The following is a 26,655-nucleotide window of genomic DNA, read 5'->3' as shown; positions in this document are numbered from 1 at the left end:
GGGTTTATTCAAAATTCCGGATGGAATTCTCGATAAAATCCATTCCTTGCTTGCTCGATTTTGGTGGGGTGCTAATGGAACGACTCGAAAGATGCATTGGGTTAGTTGGGAAAAATTATGCCTCCCTAAAACTCTCGGTGGTATGGGCTTCCGGGATTTGAAGGTTTTTAACCAAGCCTTGCTAGCTAAACAAGGGTGGAGATTGATGACCAATACAAAGTCCCTTGTGTACCAAATGCTAAAACCAAGATACTTCAAGCATGGGGATTTTATTTCGGCTCTTAGAGGATATGACCCGAGTTTTGTATGGAGAAGTATTTGGGGTGCTAAGTCACTGCTCCTTGATGGTCTAAAACGGTGTGTGGGTGATGGCGAAAGCATCAATGTCTGGGATGAAGCTTGGCTGCCGGGTAACTCTGTGACTGTTGTCCCATCTCCGAACTTAACAAGTCCGGTTGATCTCCGCGTGGCAGATTTGATTGATAGGAACGTTGGAGATTGGAATTGGGATATAATTAATGCTCATCTTGCTCATGATGATGTGAATCACATTCAGGGCATACCGCTAAGTATGAGATTTCCAGCTGATTTTCGATATTGGTGGCCGAACAGTGATGGAATTTACACTACGAAATCGGGGTATTGGCTTGGTAGATTGGGTCACATTCGGGGTTTGGAGCTTCACTTTGGGGTCGATAATGATGCAATCTGGAAATTGGTCTGGAGTATGGATAGACCACCCAAGCTTTGCCACTTTCTTTGGCGTGCCTGTTCGGGGTCACTGGCTACTTTGGGAAGGCTCAGGGATAGACATGTTCGGGAGAGTGGGGTCTGTGAAATTTGCCATGGTGCTCAAGAGTCCATTTGTCACGCAATTTTTGAATGCCAAAATGTAAGTCCACTCTGGAATCCTTCAACTTTTCATAGCTTACTGATGGATGCACCAAAGAATTCGTTTGGTGAGTTATTTCTCTGGATGAACACCAAGTTGAACAAGGATGAACTGCTATCTTTCTGTGCCCTTGCTTGGGTAGCGTGGTCATTCTGTAATTCTGTTGCCTTCAATAACCCTTGGAGATGCATTATTAGTGGAGCATTGGGAATTACAAAGCTTGCGTGTGATTATAAGAAATACAATGCAGCAGTAGGTGGTGCTCAGTGTGTTTGCATCTCGCAATAGCTGGCAGCTGCCTTCTTTGTGCAGGGTGAAGGTCAACACAGATGCTGCTATGATCGCAGGGTTTGGTGTGGGGCTGGGTGCGGTGATTCGTGATGGTGGGGGGCAGATTTTGGCAGTGGGTGTGAAGAGATATCATGGTGAGTTTGCTGTGAAGTTGGCTGAAGCAATGACAGCAAGGTGGGGGTTGGCGCTTGCACAGAAGCTTGGAGTAAGTAGAGTGGAGCTGGAAGGTGATGCGAGCTCGGTGATTACTGCTGTAAAGCAGCAGCAGACTGGCAGATCCCCGTTTGATCTTGTTATTGATGATGTTAAGGAGGCAGGAAGTAAGCTTGTTAGTTTTGTGGTTTCTCATGTTAAACGTAGTGGTAACGTTGTTGCTCATTTTGCAGCACATTTAGTTCCCCCTAGTGGATCGAAATATGTAATGTTTGATTTGTTCGGAGGCAGGAAGTAAGCTTGTTAGTTTTGTGGTTTCTCATGTTAAACGTAGTGGTAACGTTGTTGCTCATTTTGCAGCACCTTGGCAGAACTTGATTTGCTTTGATTAATAAAATTCCCGATCCCTATTGCCGTTCAAAAAAAAATAAAAAAAAAACAACTTTGTGTTTGGACAAAAAAATTAAGAAAATTGAAAAGGAAAAAAAAAAACAAACAAACATCAAATCCGCTGAGTTACATCACTAATTTGAGTAATGTTATTCCTCTTTTCTCCTTATTCTACAACTAAACAGATCCTTTATATTAAGCAACAAAGAGAAGTTAAAAGTCAGTTGATGAATGATACATGGATTATTGCAGATTATGGGCATGAAACAAAAGCAAGGAATCTTTTAATTGAGAAGAATAGGTGCTAAATGATAGAATGTTTCTCACTTACAAAAGATGATTAAATCCACACTATTATAATTAGTGAAGGTGAAGCTTGTTATTATATATTCATAGAGATTCTTCATAATTCAATCCAATTAAATCAAGAAAGAGCAAGGTCGTAAATGAACACAAGCTTATTTAGCCTCATGTAAATCTACTTTAATTTTTCATTACGACATGCCAAAAGATGATGTTAAATTTAGAAACAATATGAAATGGGCCTGGGCAACCCAAACAAGGAGGAGGAGAGTTTGGTCCACAAACTAGGCTTTGGAGCTTCCATACTAAAACCAATTGGCAATAGTAGGAGGTACTCCTCTACCTTATAAAGTGAAACCATTTCTCCTCTTTCTCCAATGTGGGACACTCATAAGTGGGCTACAATGGGCTTCAACACTCCTCCTCACTTATGAGTGTCCTTAGAACTTCAGAGCTAACTGGATAAGGCCAGATCAATAATCCTCTTAGGGGCTGGACATCCTGTCGAGGTAAATCCTTATCTAGTAGCGATTAAATACCCAGTTTAGAAGAGACCCACAACCTGGGCTCTGATACCATGTTAAATTTAGAAACAATATGAAATAGGCATGGCAACCCAAACAAGGAGGAGGAGAGTTTGGTCCACAAACTAGGCTTTGGAGCTTCCATACTAAAACCAATTGGCAATAGTAGGAGGTACTCCTCTACCTTATAAAGTGAAACCATTTCTCCTCTTTCTCCAATGTCTTTCTCCAATGTGGGACACTCATAAGTGGGCTACAATGGGCTTCAACAGATGACTTGTTTACTTCACCAATTTTCTAGTCTCGACGATGAGACTTGGACAGATAAATACACTAATGTTCAATCCTCAATGTAACCTAAGCCATTAAATCAACCCCATGAACTTTTCTACCTAGGTTTTCTATGAAATCATCAATCATCATTAACTTTGGTTCTTTATCAATAAAAAAAAGACTAAATCACCAATCCCCTAAAACAGAGGATTAATCACTTCCAATTACTTCAAAGATGATTTTTTTTTTCTGCTAACAAACCAGCAGTAACTATCTAAAACAATTGTACTAGTAAAGGTAAATTATAAAATAGATATAACCAAAAAGATAATGAATAAATAATAACAAGGTTCTAAGTCGCTGATACACATCAAACACTTCAAGAAGTGATTCTAAGCATAAAACAAACATCAAAAGAGAATTTTAAAAATCAATACCCTGTCAGTCTGTCACCCATAAGCTTGATTAATGTCGCGTTTGAGAAGCCAAGAACTTCACGGAAAGTCAAATAATAGACTGGAGATTTCACATATCAGCTTTATCACTTGTCAATTCTCCTAAAACTCTACATAATGATTAAAATTTAAATTAGAATCATCAGATTTATCACTTGTAATGGTAGATAGCTCTAGAGATAAATAAGTTAAATGTTTTTTTTTTTTTTAATCTTTTATCTTATCAATTTATGGGAAAACTAATACTTCGTATTATGATTAGAATCTTATGAAATCAAATCATCCAGACTAAAAACAATTTTATCCATGATCATAAATTGTACGTGTTTGTATGCTTACAACTAGTATCCAACATCTATAAATTAATAATTCTACTTCCAAAATTTCATATATTCTTTCTCTTGATAATTATACAGTAGCACCTAAATTTTACGCATTTAATCGTTGTTTGTTACATTGTAACATTGTCAATAATATTGGTGATCCTCAACCTAAAGTCTGTTACCGCAGCTTACAATTATTATGATGAGGTAACCCTTGGGGCAAAACCCAATTCGAATTTGGACTCTTCTAAGGCGTTGGAGGCGGCTTGGAATATAGCTTGTGATTCAACGGGCGAGTCGACAATTCATATTCCTAAAGGAGAGTACTTTAATCCAAAATCCCTTAAGTTTTCTGAAAAGGGATGTCATAGTAAGATTAATTTTGTTATTAACGGTACCCTTAAAGCCCCTAGTGATTTTCGAGTGCTTCAAAACTCAAAAACATGGGTGTTATTTGAGCATGTCAATGGCCTTACACTTTCTGGTGGAGTGTTTGACGCAGCAGGAGCTAAGTTATGGAATTGTAAGCGATCTTGAAAAGAAGCACTTCCTCGTGGTGTGGAAGTAAGTTATTTATTTTCTACATAAAGTAATGCTCTAATTTAACTAGTACGTACCTATTATTATTTTTACATTAAAGATCTTTATATGTTATTTGATCTCAGTCCTAAAATTATTATGTAACTCAACATAGTACTCAAAACGTACTTAAATTAAAAAGACGTTAGGGCCACACAAATTAATATTTAATTTTAAAAGAATTATATTAAAAAAATTTAATTAGTTTTATTTAATCTTTTACCTTCTAGCATTATTAGGATTTGGGGTTGTTATTCCGATATATAGTCATATATTGTACACCGTGGTAACTTATTCTAAAGAGCTCGTGATTATGAATTTATTTTTTTCCGCAAATTAATATTTAATTTGTTTAACATAACCCTTTGTTATCTTTTATTTTATTATCACATGCTTTAAAATATTAAACTGATTTATTTATTTTTATTAATTTTTATTAATCTATAAAATATATTAATAGTTTAAGTTTTGTAAATTCCCAAATATTGAAATAAATGGTATAACGTCATTAGACAGTCAATTGTACCATATTGTTATTGATGATTGTCAAAACGTGAAAATGCAAGGGGTTACGATTTTTGCCTCGGGCCATAGTCCTAACACCGATGGTATTCATGTACAATCATCAATTGATGTAACAATATCGAGTTCGAACATTGCTACATGAGATGATTGTATCTCAATTGGGCCGGGAAATAAAAATTTGTGGATTCAAGATATCACATGTGGTCCCGGTCATGGTATATGCATTGGGAGTTTAGGAAAAACGTTACATGAGGCAAAAGTTCACAATGTCACGGCACAAACGTCAACTTTTATTAATACGGAGAATGGGGTGAGAATTAAGTTTTGGGGAAGACCAAGTGATGGATTTGTTAGCGATGTTGTGTTTCAGCATCTTACAATGGAGAATGCTCGAAATCCAATTATCATTGACCAAAAATATTGCCCCAATCATAAGGATTGTCCTGGAGAGGTATATTAGACTGGAAAGGTATATTATACATCAATGGCTGTGAAATTTGATTGTAGCCCAAAACATCGTTGTTTGGGCATAAAATTGAAGAATCTGTGAAATTTGATTGTAGCCCAAAACATCGTTGTTTGGGCATAAAATTGAATAATATAAAGTTGACTCACAAGAACAAGCAAGCTTCTTCTTTTTGTAACAATTGTGAGGGATCAACTTTTGGAAATGTTCAACCTAAAAGTTGTTTCAATTGATTTTTATATACACTTTATAATACAACAAAAAAAAAAAATATGTAGTTTGTTTATACCTTAATGAATATTGTGAAAAACACATTTAGATTATAAAGTTTAAACCTTCAAAGTTGAATACATACCCCTCTAGTTTTTATGAACTCTTACCTTACCCAAAGAATACTTTTTCATATTACATAATTTGTAAGAGCTCCATCATAACTTATTCTATTTTGATCTATCTATAAGGTTTAGAGTAATTATTTATTAGTGGTGACTCTATATAATATAGCTAGTCTCAAAAAACGAAACTTTGTACACTTTCCTTTACAATTTTATGAAAGGGCCTAGTTCACATTAAATTTTATGAAAACATGGAGTGTCTGAGAGGTTTGTTGTATATTGGCCAGCATATCATCAGGAAGAGAACTCAGTTTGTCCTCCTTGCTTACCATTCCCCTATTGAGAACTCAATTTCACTCCTTTGTTTCTTCTAAATTCTCCAACATCTCTATTTCGTACAACGTATTATATAAGCGGGGGTTAGGTAATTGTGTCCTTTAAACTGCGCCTTATGACCTAGTGTTAATACTTAAGAAAAATTAAGAATTATACAACATTATATTACTATAAAATCTATTCAAAAAGAAAAAAAAATATTACTATAATATTATTGACTACCATACAAGGTAAAAACACTAATAATGGGAGTTAAGATAACAAATGGTGTTAAAATTACATATATAATGGGAGTTAAGATAACAAATGGTGTTAAAATTAAGATAACCCACTGGAAAAACACAATATCTGAAGTTAAGAAGCCCTTCAGAAACTTGAATTTATATTCCTGCCATACTAGCTTGAGCTTTTTTACATACATTGTTGGTTCGAACATCTATGAACCAACAATGGTGTTCCTTCAGACCCCCAACCATAGTCTCTTTCCCCAACCTCTCTAGCACAACAATTTCTAAATTTTTTGCTCCTCCATTTCTTGGCAACAATGGTGTATTTTTTTTGTATACACGAAGTACTAGTACTACAAGCATTCTCTTGTAGAAAGGCAACAAAACGAGAGGAAAAAGGCTTTAAGTTCAGTATATGTGAGTTGTAGCAAAAGAGCAATTACAATTGATCAAAATAATAGAATTTCTCCTATTATTAGTAGACGAAACCTGTGGGGATAAAAGCGAAAGTTTGTTATCTTAATTACAAAAAATAACAGAGAGATTGCAAGAGAAGAGACCAGCTACTGCCTCTCTGCCACCCTTTCTACGAGAAGCAGATCCCTACGCAGTGTTACCTAATACTCTTATATATCCCCTACATACAGTTTATTAGGCGAACAATAACACAACAACAGTGATGCTTGGTACAATTTAGGTAGCTAATTGCATAGAACTCTGGCTTCACATAATCGTCATATGGTTATCAATTCCATCAGATTAATATTTCAACTAGCCTCCCCTGAGTCCAAATTAAGCTTAATCATCAAACATTCATTTAAAATGTACCCAAGACCTTTCAGATACAGGGAGTAAATCTTGACATTCAAATTAACCTTAATCATCAACATTCATTTAAAAAAAAACTTTATCTACTGACTAGTACTGTTTTTAACCTTGCTAATTAATTGGAAGCAAACTTTTAAAGGAGTCCTGTGTCTTTGAGACCCTCAATTGTCCTGACAAGCCAAAAGCTTAAGTGACAAAAAACACGAAATATTTTCTTGTACATTAAACAAACATTATCATAATAGTTCATGTCTAGTAACATTTTAAAGTTGACACAAATGTAACACATTGGTTGAAAGCAAAAACTAAACTTGATTTGTTAAAACAAATTCAAAAAGAAATCTAGTAGTCAGTACCTGCCAGCCATATGCATCCTTCAATGGTGGAAGACTGCTGTCAATGAACCTTACAGATAAGCTTTCCGTTTTTGAAATCAAGATCACTTGATGACCTAATAAATCTGCCAGAAAACTCAACATCACAAGTTGATGAGCTCCTTGGAAGCTTAAACAAGGATATACAAAACTCACGTTCCTTCCAGAGTTTTTCTTGTTCGGAATGTCCATCAAACCAAGCATCCAAGTAAAGCTTTTCCAAAACTTTTGCATTACCTAGAATGTACCCTAGCAACTTGAGCACACCAATACTCCCACTAAGTCGTAGTCCCTTTATCTTTATCGTCTTGAGCTTACTTATCAAACAACTAGGTACAATATCTGGTGCACACAAATTCCTCTGCCCCATTTTGCTACAATAATCCATATCATACAGCTTTACCAAAAGATGCTTCAAGTTGGGAAAGCATTGCAGCGAAACCAACAAATCCTTGCAATCATTAAGATCAAACTCCAACAAGGTCGTTTTAAGACGCACTAGATTAAAAAAGATGGGCTGATTCACATTCACACAAAGATAAGCGAATATATTAAAATGCCTCTCCACCAATATCTTAAGGTTGCTGATACTATACATTCCTCTAAAAAATTCGGAGAACCGGTGAAACTCCTCCTCATCATCAAAATCAAATTCATCCTCTTCTTCCTCCCTCTTCAAGTCAATACAAGCTTCGACTAATGCAGTTGGATTACTGCGAAAGGTGTAAGGTAAAGTGCAATCATAGCTATGACCTATTTCAAGGTGTGTCAATTTGGGTGCATCAATAGATATCTGAGAAACACGCGATGTACTCATAGTGCGAACCTCTAACTTCAATGTCTTTAAATTTGGGAAATTAAGATTCAGAATAGGCATTCCAAAATAAGGCTGGTCGAGATCAAACATCAAAGTTAAGTCTTCTAATAACGGCGAAGATTCAGATAAAGACCCCAACCAAGTAGGCACTTCATGAAGAGAGCGTAAAGAAAGTTTCTTCAGATTAGGAAGTTGAAGTTTAACAACTCTATCTTTATTCCAACGCTCAAAGTCAAGCATACCAAATAATTCCAGAATTACCAGAGATTGGCAACTAAGCAAACAAGCAGGTATTGGAATGTAATATTCATAATCTTCCCCATTAAAGATCAATTGCTGAACATTTCGGCGGCAAATTTCATGAAAGCACGATTCTAATTCATCAGGTAGATATGAAGAGTTTATGGACCTGACCTTAATTTTGAATGCCTCGATTTTCGGGGAAGTAAGCTGTTGTAGAATGTTGTTAAGGAAGTCGGTGGGGTTTGGTGTTTTGACATTGTAGAGATCAAAGCGAGTGACGCCGGTCCAGAGGTGGCGCCAATGGCGGGATAAGACGGAGGTGGAAGCGGCGGAATTGATTGGAAGACGAGACAGAATATCGGTAAGGATTGGGTCAGGAAGTGAACTCAATCGATCTTCTCCATCATCGGTTGAACTCCTGCAATGTCGTCTGACAGGGTTGAGGCTATGCCGGTGCATATTTTCGGCCATATTTTCCTGAATTGGAATGATGTATGAATTTCAGGCTTATAATTACGGAAGAGATCAATCATTAATGCTAAATCTTCTACTAATAATTGAAATGATGTATGAACAGCTCTTTTATTATGCCAATCATACTCAAACTCAAGAACACCAAACAATATCAAAATTACCAGAGATTTGCGATTAAGCAAGCAAGTAGGTATTGGAAATAATTCAACATGTTCATTTTCCGCATTATATATAAATGAATTGCTGTACATTTCGGCGACAAATTAAGATTCTATTTCATCAGGTTTAAGTAAGTAGGTTATGGAATCAACCTCAATTTTAATTAACAATTTACAATTAAAAAAATTAAAAACTAAACCTGAATCGTCGTCTGTCGAATTGAAGAGAGAAGGCGAGCAGCCGACTGCCGGAGGACGGCCAACGGCGGATCTTCAATGAGAGTGAGGAGAGAGGAAGAAGTTAGGGATTTAAACTTTTTTCTGAAATTAAATTGGGGGATGAATTTTAAAAGAACAAAAAAAAAAGGTGCTGGGTTTCGAACCGCTAACTTATGGGCGTGTTCGGCAAAATATAGCTGTGAAGGTAGCTGTAGCTGTGGAGGTAGCTGTTAGCTGTGTAGGTAGCTGTTAGCTGTCAACCTGTTAGCTGTGAAGATAAATAATTTAGATATGAGTGTTCGGTAAAGTAGTGTTTGACTAGCTGTTACATATAAAAATCAATTTTTTATTTTTAAAACTATAGATTAAATTTTCAACAGCTACTTGAAAAGCTACCTCTAATTTCAAAAGCTAATGTTTCTAACTTTTCACAAAAGCTACCTCAACCACTAAAAGCTACTCTAACCACTACTTTGCCAAACACTCACATTTTTTGTTGAGTAGTGGTTTGACTTGGTCAAACCACTAAAAGCTACCTAAAATCTACTCAAAAGCTAACGTCGAACACGCCCTATGTCTTACAAATAATAAGTAAGAAAATTTACCAGTAGAATGCTCGTTATATAGCAAGTGGGTTAGCGCAAAGTTTACTACTTATAGCTATTAATTTTATTTTATTTTTTTTAATATTTTTGTTAAAAAAACCTATTCGTTTTTTCGGATCTAATATAGGTTCAACTGGAACCGTTATTGCCATTGACATACTATAAACCTCTAAAATTTGGGGAGCAACGTTCAGATAGTTTTAACTTAGTAGTGATTTTTTCTTCAAAAAAAAAAAAAAACTTAGTAGTGAATTTATTATGTAACATTAACATACTCTCGATGCAACAATTCAAATTTACAATATAAGTAACACAGTTTTAACTTGGTGTGCCACTACTATTGAAAAAGAAAGAATATAGGCGGATTTTGGGGGTGGCCTGCCTAGGTCATCATCCGGCCCATGACCCTAAAAAATTATAAAATCACATTCTCCATTATTTATGTTATCCACCATTGTTCCCGCTCCAATTAAATTACCACAAATTGGCTTCATCACCATCAATTAACATCATTTTCAATCAATCTAAGATTAATTTCTACACAAAAAAAATATATTATTTATTGATGAATAAGGCCTTATTCACTTCACCTTAAAAAAAATAATTTCAATTCAGTAAACTTCAGTTATCTTAAAGAGAATTATAATAGAAAATCAGTAAAAATTAATTTCAGTTCAACAAAATAATTTCAGTTCAGTAAAATTAATTTCAGTTCAACAAATATAATTTTGTTTCAGTAAAAATAATTTTAATTCAACAAAAATCAGGTGAAGTGAACGGGACCAAATCTGGGTAGAATTGGTTTTAGGATGATATAAATTGGGGAATATTAGAGGAGCGAAGACGGCGGTTGCAAAGTAATTTACGGCGTCGTCGCCTGGTCAGAGGAGAGAGAAGAAGTAATGGGGATAATGGCAATAGCTTATTATTTTGTTGGAGTGGATAAATGAAAGCATTTTTATTTCTCAAGTAAAGTTGGTTAAATTACCACTTATGCCATTAATGAAGTGGGCTAAATCTCAACCATTGGATTTGACAAATTTAAGGGTTGTAATTGCTTCTCACCCTTCTCACATCAAAAATATACTTCATATACTGGTATGTAATAATGAATTTCGATGTTCAATAATAGTTGTAAAAATAAATGATTGATTTTTTTTTTAAATAAAACAATGACCCTAGATATTATTCGGGCCAAAAACTAGTACAGAGTAGAGTAAAATAATTATGAAAATTGAAAAGAAACCAAATATCGAATCCGCTTATCTGAGTTACATACTGGTTAGAGTTATGTTATTCCTCTTATCATTCCTCTTATCTCCGTATTCTACAATTTAGCAGATACTTCATATCGAGCGACAAAGATTGAAGTTAAAAGTCTTAGTTGATCAAGGACACATGCAATTGTAGAATATGGGCATGAAGCAAATGCAAGGATTCTTTCAATTGAGACGATTATAATTAGTGAAGCTTTATATATATTTATAAATATCCTTCATATTTCAATCCAATTAAATTTAACCATAAAAGAGCAAAGTCGTAAATGAACACGGGCATGATGAACATAAGCTTATTTAGCTTAGCCTCATGTATAGTTTAATTTTTCATTATGACATGCCAAGACTCAAGAGACAACTTGAATTGTTTGCTTCACCAGTTTTCTAGTCTCGATGATGAGACTTGGTCATATACTTACACTAATGCTCATTCCTCGATGCGACCTAAGCCATTAAATCAGCCCCATTAACTTTGCTAGCTAGGTTTTCTATGATATTATCAATCATCATTAACTTTGGTTCTCTGTCAATATTAAAGTAAGCTGTGGTAGGATGTTAGTTGAGGAAATCGGTGGGGTTTGGTGTTTTGACTTTGTAGAGATCAAAGCGACTGACCCCGGTCCAGAGGTGGCGCCAACGGTGGGATAAGAGGGAGGTGGAAGCGGCGGAATTGATTGGAAGGCAAGAGAGGATTTCAGTGAGGATTGCGTCTGGAAGTGAACTCAATCGATCTTCTCCATCATCGGCGACAAATTAGTGTTTGCCTAGCAAACCGGGTACCCGGTTAAAATTTTAGGACCCGGACATGGAATTGATTAGAACCAGGTCCTAAAATTCGGATCCGGAATTGGAATTGGTTCAACCGGATCCTAAAATTTATGAATTGGCCCGGTATTGGAACCACCGGGTACCGATTCCGGTTCCAGGTGTCCACTTATGTATGTAATTGTTAAAATATAATACAAATTATAATTCTTATTTTAGTTAGGTTCATTTTTAGCGTTTAATAATATTTACATATGCATTAAGCTATTTGTATTTATGTTAGGTATTAATGATACTTTTTTAATTTACAAATTAGATACATTCTACATATTTTTATTATTTATAAAAAAAATTTTAGTTTAGCATATATTAGGTAACCGGGTACCCAACCGGTTCCGGTTCCAAAAAGTTGAGAATTGGAATTGGAATTGGTTATAACCGGGTCCTTAATTTATTACCCGGAATTGGAACCACCGGGTGCAATTCCGATTCCGGACCCGCTGGTTCCGGTTCCAATTCCGGGTATCCGAAATTTTTGCTCACCCCTATAAGTGAGTAGGTTATGGAATCGACCTCAATTTTAATTAACAATTAACAATTAAAAAAATAAAAACTAAACCGGAGAATTGAGCAGCCGGCGTCGGTCGACGGCCAACGTTGATCTGAGAGTGAGGAGAGAGGAAGAAGTTAGGGTCTCAAACTTTTAATAAATTGAGTGTTGCTTTTTTCTGTGATTGGGAATTGGGGAACGAGTTAAAACATACAAACACAAAAAAAAAAAAAAAAAAAAAAAAAAAAAAGAAATTGTTGTGATTCGAACCTTTTGTCTTTAAGATGGTTTTTAACTTAATAGTGAATTTATTATGTAACATTGACATACTCTTGATGCAACAATTCCAATTTACAATATCTACAACATAGTTTTAACTTAGTATGACACTGCTATTGACATATTCTTGATGCAACAATTCCAATTTACAATAGATGTAACATATAATTATTGCTTTCCACTATCTTAATTTTCCTTTCTTTTTTTGGGTAAAGAGGACCATGACCAGACTACAACCCTCACTGTTTTTTTTCCAGTTTTTTGGGCTAGGTTTTAGGGGTAAAGAAGAGGTTAAGGGAACCGCTATCCCAACTCCCCAAGCACCCTCACTTAGTTGGAATCGAACCCCAAGCCTCTATGATCTAAGGTAAGAAACTTACAACACTTTGTTGATATCTTATTTTCCTTATTTATCATGTAAAATTGTCAAACATGACCTTCTTTTGAGAACGAATTTAAAGGAGTAAAAATAAAACATGACAGTCTACAAAATGAATTAGAATGCACTTTTTTGACACAAGAAAAGCGACACTTAAAATCAAGCAAGGTTATGTTATGAAGATATTCAAACATGAAAATGACTACTCCCTTTATCCCTTAATGTATGACATGAAAATGACTAGTACCTTTTCAGTTATATATTCAAATAACTTGCATGACTATGCAATTCGGTTTTAACTTACAGATTTTGATCCCCTCAAAAAAAAAAAAAAAAAAAAAAAAAAACAAAGATTTGGATTTACAATGTCAAATTTCAAGATTTATTAGTGTATTGTCAATCTTATTAAAGTACTTCCCTTTTTTTTTTTTTTTTTTTTTTTTGGAAACGGGTTACTCACATCATTATTGTAATTGCAGAATTCTAAACATTTTTCGAGTAGAGAAAGATTGAGATAATTTATATATAAAATAAAAAGTGATGCATCAAAATTGAAACTTCCTTTTATAAAAAGTGATGTATCAAATAAAAAATGGAAAAAAAATACTCCCTTCGTCCCCCATTGATAGTCACTTTTGCCATTTTTAGTGACCCAAAATGTTAGTCACATTTGTTTTTTTCAAGTACCATTAATATTATTTTTTTTACCACAAAATTATCTCCCTTTTGCAAAAATATTTGTGCAAATTTAACTTTTCCATGTAAATTTTACTTTCCCATGTACTTTAATTACTTTCTTTCTCTACTTTTTTCCATACCCAATGTAAATTTACTTTTTCAATGTACTTTTGCTACTTCTTATTTATGTTTATTAATTCCCGTGATTTTCTACCAAAAGTGACTATCAATGGGAGACGAAAAGAGTAATAAAATTTGAACTAGTACCCACATCATGTGCAGATATAGGGCTAGTATACACAGCTTGAAGTCTTCACATGGGCTAACTTACAAAGTTAATTACACGAGCCCATAGCCCCATAATATAAACGTTGGGCCTTAAATAAATATTAGTACTTGAAAATCCCAACAAAATTAAGCAATAAAGTATGAAGTTTATTTCAAATGACATGAGGCAAAGTGCTCTCAATCTGTTTCCAAGCTTTATGGGTAATATATGAACATGAAAACATCAATTACTCATTGGCCATATTTGGTAGTTGACTTTTTAATGGCTTTTTGGTTAGCTTTTGACTTTTTTAGGTGGTCAAACATCAAAAAAATGTGTTTTGTAATTAGCTTTTTAGTCAGCGAAAAAGCTGGCTTTTAAGACAAAATAAAAAAGCTGCTTTGAGTACCTTTTTTGTTGGCTTTTGGCTTGTTGGCCCACAAATTATCTAATAAACAGCCAACAACCAACAATTAATTTACCAACACTTTTATAAACAGCCAGCTTAAACAGCCAATTTCAAAAGCCATTATAAACAGCCAAATATTCCAGCTGGTCAAACAAGCCAAGTGAACCAGCCAACAGCCAACAGCCATTTGCCAAACAAGGCCATTATCTTACATTGCGTATAATCTAATGACTAATGATGTGTATGTTTATCTTTTACTAATACCGTTGCTCGTAACTAAATTATTAATACAAATTTTTGTATGCGACTGGCCACATGGTGCGACAGGACTACTTATAGGGTGTTACTGGTTTTGTCAGGGGTTACTTGTATTCTGGGGTTACTTGTATGAATGTTACTAGTTTTGGTCAAGGGTTACTTGTAGGGTGTTACTGGTTTTGTCAAGGGTGACTTATAGGTGTTACTTGTTTCATGAGGTTACTAGCACGGGTGTTACTGATTATGGTCAGGGATTACTTATAGGATGTTATTGGTTTTGTCAGGGGTTACTTGTAGGTATTACTTGTATTCTGGGGTTACTTGTAGGGTATTACTGATTTGGTATAGGGTTTTGGTCAAGGGTTACTTGTAGGAGTTACTCAGAATACAAGTAACACCTACAAGTAACTCATACAAGTAACCCCACGATACAAATAACCTCATAATACAAGTAACACCCTACAAGTAACTCATACAAATAACCCCATAATACAAGTAACCGTAGAATACAAGTAACACCTTATAAGTAACCCCTACCGCACTGAAAAACCTCTGAATTATTAATATTAAAGAACTAATAGAAGTACGGAGTATAATTCTGCCTGCGAGGCCAACAGTGGCTCACTAGGATGTCACTTAATCAAATACAATGGAACAAAAAAATGCTAGGGAGAACTCCGTTATAAACTTGGAGTAACAATAACAGCTAGTTCTATCAATGAACAAGTAATAATTATGAGAGCTGATTGCATAGCATGGCTTAGATGCTACTATTCATAATCACTAGAAAAAATACAATCTCTTGGAAGCTTGGAAAAGGCTTCACTGGACTTATATTTCTTCCGCCGATCAAGCTTCCTTGCATACATTGTTGATCAGAACATCTATGAGGAACTCCACAATAATTGTCGACCAAGTTCTTTTTTCCCCAATCCCTCTGCCCCTCTCTAGCGCAATATCTTTTAATTGGCTTCTTTTTTTGGCTAGTCTACTATACACGAAGTACTACTATATTAGTAACTACAAGCATACTTTTATAGCAACAAACAAACATCAAGCAACGAAAGGAGAGGAAAAAGGCCTAGTTCAGTTCAGTATGTGTGACCAGTGACTTGTAGCAAAATAGCTCGTGGATGATCACAGAGAACATATTTTTAAAGATGGTTGCAATTTATCAAACTAATAGTACAATTTTCTCCTTGGTAAATGACTCATGGTATATTGAAAAAGGGGAACTATAGCAGAACAGGGTAATATTTGGCCAAATTTAACAATTTAAGTAGCTAATTGCATCGCTAGCTCTGGCTTCCCAGAATTCTCATTTGGTTAATAATTCTATGAGATTGATATTTCAACAAGCCCGCTTGAGTCCAACTAATACTAATTAAGCTTAATCATCAACATTCATTTTTAACTTTAGCTCAAACATTTTAAATAGATAGAGTGATAGACAGAGAATATCTTGAGCATGTTTTTTAAAACAAACTGTAAACTGACTAGTACTGCTTTCTGAGTACTATGGATTTCAGACACTCTATTATCATGAAGTTTAAGCTTGGTGATAACAAAGACGAATTACTTTCTTTAAAACTGAAATTACAAGAACATTAGTAGTTCAAGCTCCTTAGCATTATAAAATTGACATGCATAAACCTAAACAATTCTAGTAAGAAAATACAGAATAAACCATAACCATACCATATAGACCGAGAAGCAAAAGATCAGATCCTGACTTTACATTAGCCATTGTCCTAGTAGAAAGAAAGGTAAGTTTACAGTTTCATAGCAAGCTAAGGCTTGTACATTGACACAAACCTAACACACTGATTGAGAAGCGTTTGTAAGCACAAACCAAATTAAATTTATCAAAGCGATTTCAAAAGGAATTTTAGAAGTCAGTTCCTGCTGCCTGCTAGTAATGTTGGAAGAATTTGTCATTGAAAGGTAAGCCTTCCATTTTTGAAAGTATTACTTGAAGATGTAATAAACCTACCCGAAAACACCACCTCACAAGTCGATGAGCTCCTTGGAAGCTTATACAAGGACCTACAGAACTCACATTCCGTCCAGAGTTTTTCTTGTTGAGTACATTCCTGAAACCAAACATCTAAGTAAAGCTTTTCCAAAACCTTTGCATTACCTAGAATGTACCTCAACAACTTCAGCCCACCAGTACTCTCAGTTAGTTCTAGTCTCTCTATCTCTATCGTCTTGAGCTTACTTATCAAACAACTAGGTACAATGTCTGGTGCATGCCAATTCCTCTGCTTCATTTGGTGACCATAATCCATATCAGCGAGCTTTATATGAAGATGCTTCAAGTTGGGGAAGCATTGCAGTGAAACCAACAAATCCTTGCAATCATTAAGATCAAACCCATACGACAAGCTCGTTTCAAGATGGACAAGATTTGAAAACATGAGCAAATTCACATTCACAGAGAGGTAAGCGAATATATTAAATTTCCTCTCCACCAATATCTTAAGGTTGATAATACTACACATTCCTCTAAAAAATTTGAAGAACCGATGAAACTCCTCCTCATTAAAATAAAATTCATCCTCATGTAGTTCTTCCCCCCTCTTCAAGTCAATATAGGCTTCGACTAATGCAGTTGGATTACTGCGAAAAGTGTAAGGTAAAGTGCAGTCATAACTATGATCTATTTCGAGGTATGTTAATTTGGGTGCATCAATAGAAATCGGAGTTACGCGCCCCAGCGAACTCACAGTGTGAACCCCTAATTTCAATGTCCTTAAATTCGGAAAATTAAGATTCAGAACAGGCATTTGAATTTCAGGACCGGCGAGATAAAACACCAAAGTTAAATCTTCTAATAATGGGGAAGATTTATATAGAGACCCCAACCAAGTAGGCACTTCACGAAGATTGCGCAAAATAAGTTTCTTCAAATTAGGAAGTTGAAGTTTAACTAATCTTGTTTTTTTCCAATACTTAAACCACCCAAGCGAAACATAATATTCCAAAATAACCAAAGATTGGCAATTCAACAAACAAGCAGGTATTGGAATGTAATAGTCATAATCTTTCCCATCAAAGATCAATTGCTGAACATTTCGGCGGCAAATTTCTTGAAAGCATGATTCTAATTCATCAGGTTTATACGAAGAGTTTATGCGCCAGACCTGAAAGTTGAATACGTCGATTTTCGGGGAAGTAAGCTGTGGTAGGATGTTGTTGAGGAAATCGGTGGGGTTTGGTGTTTTGACTTTGTAGAGATGAAAGCGAGTGACTCCGGTCCAGAGGTGGCGCCAACGGCGTGATAAGACGGAGGTGGAAGCGGCGGCATTGATTGGAAGGCAAGACAGGATTTCGGTGAGGATTGCGTCAGGAAGTGAACTCAATCGATCTTCTCCATCATCGGTTAAACTCCTGCAATGTCGTCTGACAGGGTTGAGGCTATGCTGGTGCCTATTTTCCTGAGGGGATTGGAATGATGTATGAATATCAGTCTTACAATTACGAAAAAAGATCAATCATCAATGTTAAATTTTCTAATAACGGGGAAGACTACTTCTAGAAGGAAGCTTTAAAGTAAGTTGATCAGTAAGTTGATCAGGTTTAAGTGAGTAGTTATGGAATCGACCTCAATTTTAATTAACAATTAAAAAAATATAATAAAAGAGAGAAGGCGAGCAGCCGGTGCCGGTCGATGGCCAACGTTGATCTGAGAGTGACGAGACAGGAAGAAGTTAAGGTCTCACACTTTTACTGGGCGTTTGGATTACGAGGATGGGAGTTTAAAAGGTGGGAATAAGATTGGGAATTAATTGATTGCAATAAATGAAAATATGTCAATACCTTTTTTTTGATAATGGGTGAGAATATATAGGGAATAAATAATAATTTTACAAAAATATCCTTACTAAGATTATTATTTCATGTTTTCAAAAAAAAAATATTATTTCATTCTCTTCATTAATAAGGGCAAAAATGTTATTTTCACTCTATTCTCATTCCCATCCATTTATTACTTACCCTCCCTAAATAATAAAATGGTGGAAATTCACCCTTAAAAATGTTAAATGCAACCCCACTTTACTTAGCGCAACCTTCTTTCCCTTCATTTTCTTAAAAAAAAATCATAATAATATGCACTGTACTTGTTTCTCTTTTCCTAACCTTATATAAAAGTGATTAACAATTTTAGAGAAAAGTATTTTTCTTGTGATAAGTGTATTTTAATCAAACTAATGGCTTCTAGTATATGATGATTCTGACTTCGAACACTACGTAAGTTTGTCATTTTTTTTCCCCGGATTTATCCCATGTAATATGTATGAAACATATAACTTTATTTCCCACAAATCAAATACAATAGTATAACCATTTCACGCAGATTGAACAAAATATGTAAAGCTATTTCATACATATCGAACAAAATACTTTAAATTAAGAGGGAGCCCCAGTTGATCTCAAAGATTAACATTCTAGTTTATCTCCTCTCACAATTTTATGCATTGAAATATGTGTTAATTTATTATTTTACTTTTATCATTTAAAAAATAAAAGACAATAATTAGGTTGTGAGAGGAGATAAATTCACAGAATTTATTTCAAAGAGAAATTTGAATTTACCCTTAAATTACTTTACAAAAATTGAACAAAGTAATTCAAACTTCAAACTATTTCTAAGCAGCGACAAGAAATGAAAGGAAGCACCATCATTTGTCAAGTGCTCCTAAATAAGAGGCCCAACCAAAAGCTATCAAATATGGAGTAACAATTAGAAATACTGGATATGGTTGTTGGTCATTGAAAGCTAGAATGAAAGACGAACGAGTGTTTAATTTCAATGGCGGCAAAGCTACATGGTTTTTTTTTTCATTATTTTAGAACTTGAGAAAGCTCAATTAATAATTCAACTTGTATTAATTGTTGAAGAAATCTCAAGTTCTAAAATAAAATAGCAACTTGTTCACCTCAGCACTAGTAATATACACCATAGCAAACACGTACTATATACCCCACTTTTAAGAAATTAGTAATTCTTATAATCTATATGTTTTGATTGTGTATATAAAATTATAAATATTGCTCTAATTCTTCGAATATCCAAATTTTGCTCCATTTACAGATTCAAATTTCGCAACAATTGAATAGGGAACCCAAGCAAAGGGGAGAACAGAAAATAAGCATGAATGGAAAATGAAATAGGAAAGGGTAATTTGGGTATTCCAGGGGGGTGTGTTAAGTAAGTAAGGGTTACGTTTAGCAACCATGTTAAATAATCTCATTCCCAAACCCGTTTTTATTCCCATTCCCACCAACCAAACAAGGCTTATTTTTTATATTGGGATTAAAACTCCCAATCCCGCCCTCAAATCCCACTTACCAAACACCCTTAGTAATAAATTGAGTGTTGATTTTTTCTGTGATTGGGAATTGGGGAATGAGTTAAAAAAACAAACAAATAAAAAAATTGCTGGGTTTCGAACTCTGACCTTTGTCCTAAAGAATAATGCTTTCACCAGAAAAACGCGCCTTGTATAGTGAGAATAAACGCACCAGAAAAGCGAGTACTTTTTTTTTTTTTTGTGGTTAAACCTATTCGTTTTTTCGGATTCAGTGTGGCTTCAATTGGAATCGTCATTGCCATTGACTTACCATAAACCTCAAAAATTACCTTTCAAAGGCCCCTAAACATTTCATTATAAGAGGTGTTAAGATAGTTTAACTTTGTAGTGAATTTATTATGTTACATTGACATACTCTCGATGCAACAATTCCAAATTACAATATCTATAACATAGTTTTAACTTAGTATGCCACTGCCATTAACATACTCTCGATGCAACAATTCCAATTAACAATAGATGTAATACATAATTATTGCTTTCCACTATCTTAATTTTCCTTTTTTTTTTTGTGTAAAGAGGACAATGACCAAACTTCAACCCTCACTGTTTTTTTTTTTAAAGTATTTTCGGCTAGGTTCTTAGGGTAAATAGGAGGTTAAGGAAACCGCTATCCCAACTCCCCAAGCACCATCACTTGGTTGGAATCGAACCCCAAGCCTCTATGATCTTAGCCGCTGAGGTAAGAAACTTACAACACTTTGTTGATATCTTATTTTCCTTATTTGACGTGTAAAATTGTCAAACATGACCTTCTTTTGAGAACAAATTTAAAGGAGTAAAAATAAAACACAACAGTCTACAAATTGAAGTGATGCAGTTTTTTTTTTGACACAAGGAGGCGACACTTAAAATCGAGCAAGGTTATGTTATGAAGATATTCAAGCATGGAAATGACTACTCCTTTTATCCCTTAATGTACGGCATAAAAATGACTAGTTTCTTTTAAATTATATGTTCAAATAATTTGCATGACTATCTAATTCAGTTTTAACTTAAGGGTTTGGATTTACTAAGTCAATTTTCAAGATTTAAGTTTATTAGTGTATTGTCAATCTTATTAAAGTACTTCCTTTGTTTATTTATTTATTTTTTTTTTGTTGCATCATTATTTTTTTTTTAAACAGGTTACATCATTATTGTACTTGCGTAATTCTAAACATTTTTTCGAGTAGAGAAAGATAGAGATAAAATAAAAGGCAATGCATCTAAATTAAAACTTTCTTTTCAAAAAAGTAATGCATCAAATAAAAACGGAGAAAATAGTAAAATTTTAAACTAGTGCCCACATCACGTGCACATATAGGGCTAGTATACACAGCTTGAAGTCTTCACATGGGCTAGCTTACAAAGTTAATTACACAAGCTCATAGCCCCATAATATAAACGTTGGGCCTTAAATAAACATTGCTCCCTCCGTTTTTAAATACTTGCTCCATTTCTCAATGCGCGGAGTTTTAGGAGAAATTGGAGAAAATAGTAATATATATATGAAGGTAGTGTGGTAGGTGGAAGAATAAAAAATTGTAAAAAGCAAAAGTAGTGAAGAGGATTAGAGGAGAGAAAATATGTGGTGGGTCCACTAGGTGAGAGAAATTAGTTAAATATTGTAAAAACTTTCAAAATAAGGAAATGGAGCTAGTATTAAAAAACGGTCAAAAAAGAGAAGTAGAGCAAGTATTTAAAAACGGAGGGAGTACTACATTAGTACTTAAAAATCCCAACTGTTTCCAAGCTTTATGGGTAAATATATGAACATGAAAACATCAATTACTCATTATCTTATATTGCGTATAATCTAATGACTAATGACGTGTTTATCTTTTACTAATACAGTTGCTCATAACTAAATTATTAATATTATAGAAGTATACCTAGATTATCCCCGTGCAATGCATGGTTTTTAGGGCTGCAAACGATCCAAGCCGAGTCGAGTTTTTACTTGTTCGAGCTAAGCTTGATAAAGATTTCAAGTTTTCGAACATGCTCGAGCTTGAACGAGCTTCATAATTTTGTGTTCGAGCTTAATTTGTTCATTAAGGTTTTGTCTTGTTCGAGCTCGGCTTGAGCTTATTCGTTTGTGTTTGCTTGAACAAGCTCTAATGTGAACGAGCTCAATTAAGCTAATATTAATCAACTTCGAAAAATTATAAGTATACTCCAATCAGAAAAGTCGTTTGATGATATTCATCATAACAACAAGATAGGCAGTAATAAGTATTTGATATTATAAATGAGAAATTTGAGCAAATATACTATTCATTTTCTTAACAATAATACTCCATATATTTTAATTTTATATGATACTCCGTATTATTAACATGGCTAATTTGATTATATACGATAATTGATTATAATTGATTTGGTTCCACATTAAAATTGTATTATTTTAAGAATAATTAAAACAGTGAAATTAATTGTTTCGAGCTTGAACGAGTTATAAATGAGCATATGAACGATCATATGTACGAGTTTTAACGAGCTATGAACGAGTGTTTGTGAACATTAACAAGCCGAGCACGAAGGTGTTCGAGTTGGGCTCGTTTACTTAACGAGCCTCATATTTTTGTTCAGGCTCGTTCAATACTTAATAAACAAGTTTTGACCGAACTTTGACCGAGCTTGTTCGCGAGTTGTTCACAAACGTATCAGCTCATTTGCAGCCCTAATAGTTTTAATAAAAAAAATTGTAGTGTAGCACTTGTATATACAATTAGTTTTTTCAATTTTGATATAAACTCATTGGAAGGAGATTTCTTGAAAATAAATATACGACTATACATAGTAGTTTAAATATTTCATGAATTTTTTGGACGTTTGAATATTAGTGATAAGGAATTGAGGAGAGGAAATAATACGGAGTAGATCTTCAAATCAATAGAAAGGTATAAAGTTGCTATTCAATTTACTATACTCCGATTTTCTAGATTAAAGTTGTTGAAATAATTTTTTATTTTTTTTTTGTAAAGAAGTTGTTGAAAGCATTTACTTAGCTTGTTTATGAAATATCAGAAAAAAAAAAAAAAAAAAAATCTAAACTAAAATTAAAAGTATCACAAATAAATAATGACATCATCAATGGTTTTAGGCGGGCAAAATATTTCATAAGAAAGCGACACGCGTGCAGTTTTGAGGAGAAATAATGTCAGCAATGTTTTGTTTTAGTATTAGTTAATATAGTCTGCTTGCGATGCCAACAGTGGCTCACTAGGATGTCACTTAATCAAATACAATGTAACAAAAAAATGATAAGGAGAACTCCGTATTAAACTTGGAGTAACAATAACAGCTAGTTCTATCAATGAACAAGTAATAGTTATGAGAGATGATTGCATAGCATGGCTTAGATGCTACTATTCATAATCACTGGAGAAAATACAATCTCTTGGAAGCTTGGAAAAGGCTTCACTGGACTTATCTTATATTTCTTCTGCCGATCAAGCTTTTCTTTACATACATTGTTTATCAGAACGATGAGGAACTCCACAATAATGGCGTCCCCCCCCCCCCCCCCCCCCCCCCCCGCGCGCCAAAACCAAGTTCTTTTTTCCCCAATCCCTCTGCCCCCCTAGCCCAATATCTTTTAATTGGCTCCTCGGTTTTTGGCCTGGCTAGTCTATTATTACGTTATAGAACAAGTAATACTACTATATTAGTAACTACAAGCATACTTTTATAGCAATAAACAAACAACAAAAGGAGAAGAAAAACGCCTAGTTCAGTATATGTGACTTGTAGCAAAATAGCTCGTGGATGATCACAGAGAACATATTTTTAAAGATGGTTGCAATTGATCAAAATGATAGTACAGTTTTCTCCTTGGTATATGTATCATGGAGTATTGAAAAAGGCAAACTATAGCATAACAGGGTAGTATTTGGCCAAATTTAACAAATTATGTAGCTAATTGCATCGCTTACTCGTACTAGGTAGCTATGGCTTCACAGAATTTTCAAATGGTTAATAATTCTATGAGATTGATATTTCAACAAGCCCCCTTGAGTCCAACTAATACTAATTAAGCTTAATCATCAACATTCATTTTAACTTTAGCTCAAACATTTTAAATAGATAGAGTGATAGACAGAGTATATCTTGAGCATATTTTTTAAAACAAACTGTAAACAGACTAGTGCTGCTTTCTGAGTACTATGGATTTCAGACCCTCAATTGTCATGAAAAGTTTAAGCTTGGTGATAACAAACACGAATTACTTTCTTTAAAACTGACATTACAAGAACATTAGCCATTGTCCTAGTAGAAAGAAAAGCAAGTTTACAGTTTCATAGCAAGCTAAGGCTTGTACATGACACAAACCTAACACATTAATGGAGAAGCGTTTGTAAACACAAACCAAACTAAATTTATCAAAGCAAATTCAAAAGGAATTTTAGAAGTCAGTACCTGCTGCCTGCTGGCCATATATATCCATCCTTAATGTTGGAAGAATTTGTCATTGAAAGGTAAGCCTTCCATTTTTGAAAGTATTACTTGAAGATGTAATAAACCTACCCGAAAACACCACCTCACAAGTCGATGAGCTCCTTGGAAGCTTATACAAGGACCTACAGAACTCACATTCCGTCCAGAGTGTTTCTTGTTTAGTACGTTCATGAAACCAAACATCTAAGTAAAGCTTTTCCAAAACTTCTGCATTACCGAGAATGTACCTCAACAACTTCAGCACAGCAGTACTCCCAGTTAGTTCTAGTCCCTCTATCTTTATCGGCTTGAGCTTACTTATCAAACAACTAGGTACAATGTCTGGTGCATGCGAATTCCTCTGGTGACCATAATCCATATCAACGAACTTTATATGAAGATGCTTCAAGTTGGGGAAGCATTGCAGCGAAACCAACAAATCCTTGCAATCATTGAGATCAACACTATCCAAGGTTGTTGTAAGATGGACAAGATTTGAAAACATGAGCAGATTCACATTCACAGAGAGGTAAGCCAATACATTATAAGATTTACGATACTTCTTAACCTCTAGCTCAAGGTTGTATATACTAGACATTCCTCTTAAAAATTCAAAGAAACGGTGAATCTTCTCATCCTCATCTTCATCTTCATCTTCATCTTCATCTTCTCTATACTTTATATACAAGTTAATGCACGCTTTGACTAATGCAGTTGGATTATGGAAAAATTTGAAGGGTAAAGGCGCTAAATGGTAACGAAATATATGATTTATTTCAACGTGTGTTAATTTGGGTGCATCAATAGATATCACATCAACACCCGGCTCCTTATAACAAGCCTCAACCATCAACTTCAAAAACTTTAAATTCGGGAAACTAAGATTTAGAAGAGGCATTGTGTTTGGAAGCTGCCCATAATCAAAGAGACCAAACATCAAAGTTAATTCTTCCAACAATGGTGAAGATTCAGATAAAGAATCTAACCAAGGAGGCACTTGTCGAAGGTAGCATAAAGTAAGCTTCTTCAGATTAGGAAGTTGAAGTTGAACATCTCTATTATAGTAAAGCGAACCAAACAATTCCAAAATTACCAGAGATTGACAACTAAGCAAGCAAGTAGGTATTAGTAAGTAATCTTTACAATTCTTTTCCTCATTAAAAATCAATTGTTGTACATTTCGGCGGCAAATTTCATGAAAAAATAATTCTACTGCATCAGGTCTATAATCGTATAAAGTAATTATGGACCTGACCTGAATTTTGAATACGTCGATCTTCGGGGAAGTCAGATGCATTAGGATGTTGCTGACTATGATGAGGAAGTCGGGGGGGTATCGTGGTTTGACATTGTAGATCTCAAAGCGAGTGACTCCGGTCCAGAGGTGGCGCCAACGGCGGGATAAGACGGAGGTGGAAACGGCGGAATTGATTGGATGGCAAGACAGGATTTCAGTGAGGATTGCGTCTGGAAGTAAACTCAATCGATCTTCTCCGTCATCGGTTAACCTCCTGCGCCGTCGTCCCACAGGGTTCAGTATATGCTGGTTTTCGGACATTTTTTTCTTGAGGAGTTGCAAAGGTGGATCTTGGGTTAGAGACCCTAGAATATGAGAGGATTTGGAAGATGTGTGACTTTGAGTTTGGACTTTCAAATTTGGGTTTTTTTATATAGTAACTTTTTTTTTTTTTCTTTTCTACGTTGTGCCTCAACATATATCACTTTCTACACTGTAACCCCAATATATTTTTTGTTTCCATACGATAGCCTTGCCGTTATCCTACCGTTAAAAAATTTCGTTAGTGGGGTCCACTTTTCATTATTAATATTTTTTTATCGATTTGTGCGTTGAAAAAAATATTCCGTCAAAGGTTTCGGGGGCTATTTTGGTCCTTAGGGATCTAAATTGAGCTCGGATTTGGCACAAAAAATAACGTAAATGTCTCGTTTTGTGTGTTAAACTGTGAACACGTAAATCGAGACATTTCTTAATAAGCAAAACGAGGCATTTACGTTATTTTTTTGTCAAATCTGAGCTCAATTTGGACCCTTAAGAGCCAAAATAGCCCCCGAAACCTTTGACGGAATATTTTTCAACGCGCAAATTGATAAAAAAATATTAATAATGGAGAGTGGGCCCCACTAACGGATTTTTTTAACGACGAGGTTACTGTAAGGAAACAAAAAAATATATTGGGGTTA

At 34.7% G+C, this 26,655-nt stretch overlaps 3 protein-coding genes across 4 annotated transcripts; all 3 read right to left on the bottom strand.

Moving 5' to 3' along the window:
- Positions 1-6,102: 6,102 nt before the first annotated feature.
- LOC145641987 (F-box/FBD/LRR-repeat protein At1g16930-like) lies at positions 6,103-9,291 on the bottom strand. 2 transcript variants are annotated; one of them, XM_081693028.1, is made up of 3 exons: positions 9,167-9,291; positions 7,257-8,811; positions 6,103-6,561 (listed from the first exon to the last, which is right to left on the bottom strand). In XM_081693028.1, exon 2 carries the CDS (start codon positions 8,803-8,805, stop codon positions 7,297-7,299), a length of 1,509 nt encoding a protein of 502 aa, XP_081549154.1. In that variant the 5' UTR covers positions 8,806-8,811; positions 9,167-9,291; the 3' UTR covers positions 6,103-6,561; positions 7,257-7,296. The 2 variants fall into 2 exon arrangements, with proteins under 2 accessions (XP_081549154.1, XP_081549155.1); XM_081693029.1 differs by lacking the exon at positions 6,103-6,561 and having other exon boundaries at positions 7,092-8,811.
- A 7,296-nt stretch (positions 9,292-16,587) lies between these two features.
- LOC145643179 (F-box/FBD/LRR-repeat protein At5g22660-like) lies at positions 16,588-24,453 on the bottom strand. The gene is made up of 2 exons (XM_081694332.1): positions 24,436-24,453; positions 16,588-18,126 (listed from the first exon to the last, which is right to left on the bottom strand). The coding sequence occupies exons 1-2, from the start codon at positions 24,451-24,453 to the stop codon at positions 16,588-16,590; spliced, it is 1,557 nt and encodes a 518-aa protein (XP_081550458.1).
- Positions 24,452-26,011, bottom strand: LOC145643178 (F-box/FBD/LRR-repeat protein At5g53840-like). Its single transcript, XM_081694331.1, has one exon. The coding sequence runs from the start codon at positions 26,009-26,011 to the stop codon at positions 24,485-24,487; it is 1,527 nt and encodes a 508-aa protein (XP_081550457.1). The 3' UTR covers positions 24,452-24,484.
- Between the last annotated feature and the right edge of the window lie 644 nt (positions 26,012-26,655).

The sequence above is a fragment of the Chenopodium album genome, chromosome 8, assembly GCF_948465745.1.
Source record: "Chenopodium album chromosome 8, dcCheAlbu1.1, whole genome shotgun sequence".
Lineage (NCBI taxonomy): Eukaryota > Viridiplantae > Streptophyta > Magnoliopsida > Caryophyllales > Amaranthaceae > Chenopodium > Chenopodium album.
Note: the sequence above shows the minus strand (reverse complement) of the source record. Positions and strands in the feature narration are given on the sequence as shown.

What these genes read in the sequence shown, in the direction of transcription:
- LOC145641987 (XM_081693028.1), bottom strand. Translation starts at nt 8,805, where the DNA reads ATGGCCGAAAATATGCACCGGCATAGCCTCAACCCTGTCAGACGACAT.
- LOC145643178 (XM_081694331.1), bottom strand. Translation starts at nt 26,011, where the DNA reads ATGTCCGAAAACCAGCATATACTGAACCCTGTGGGACGACGGCGCAGG.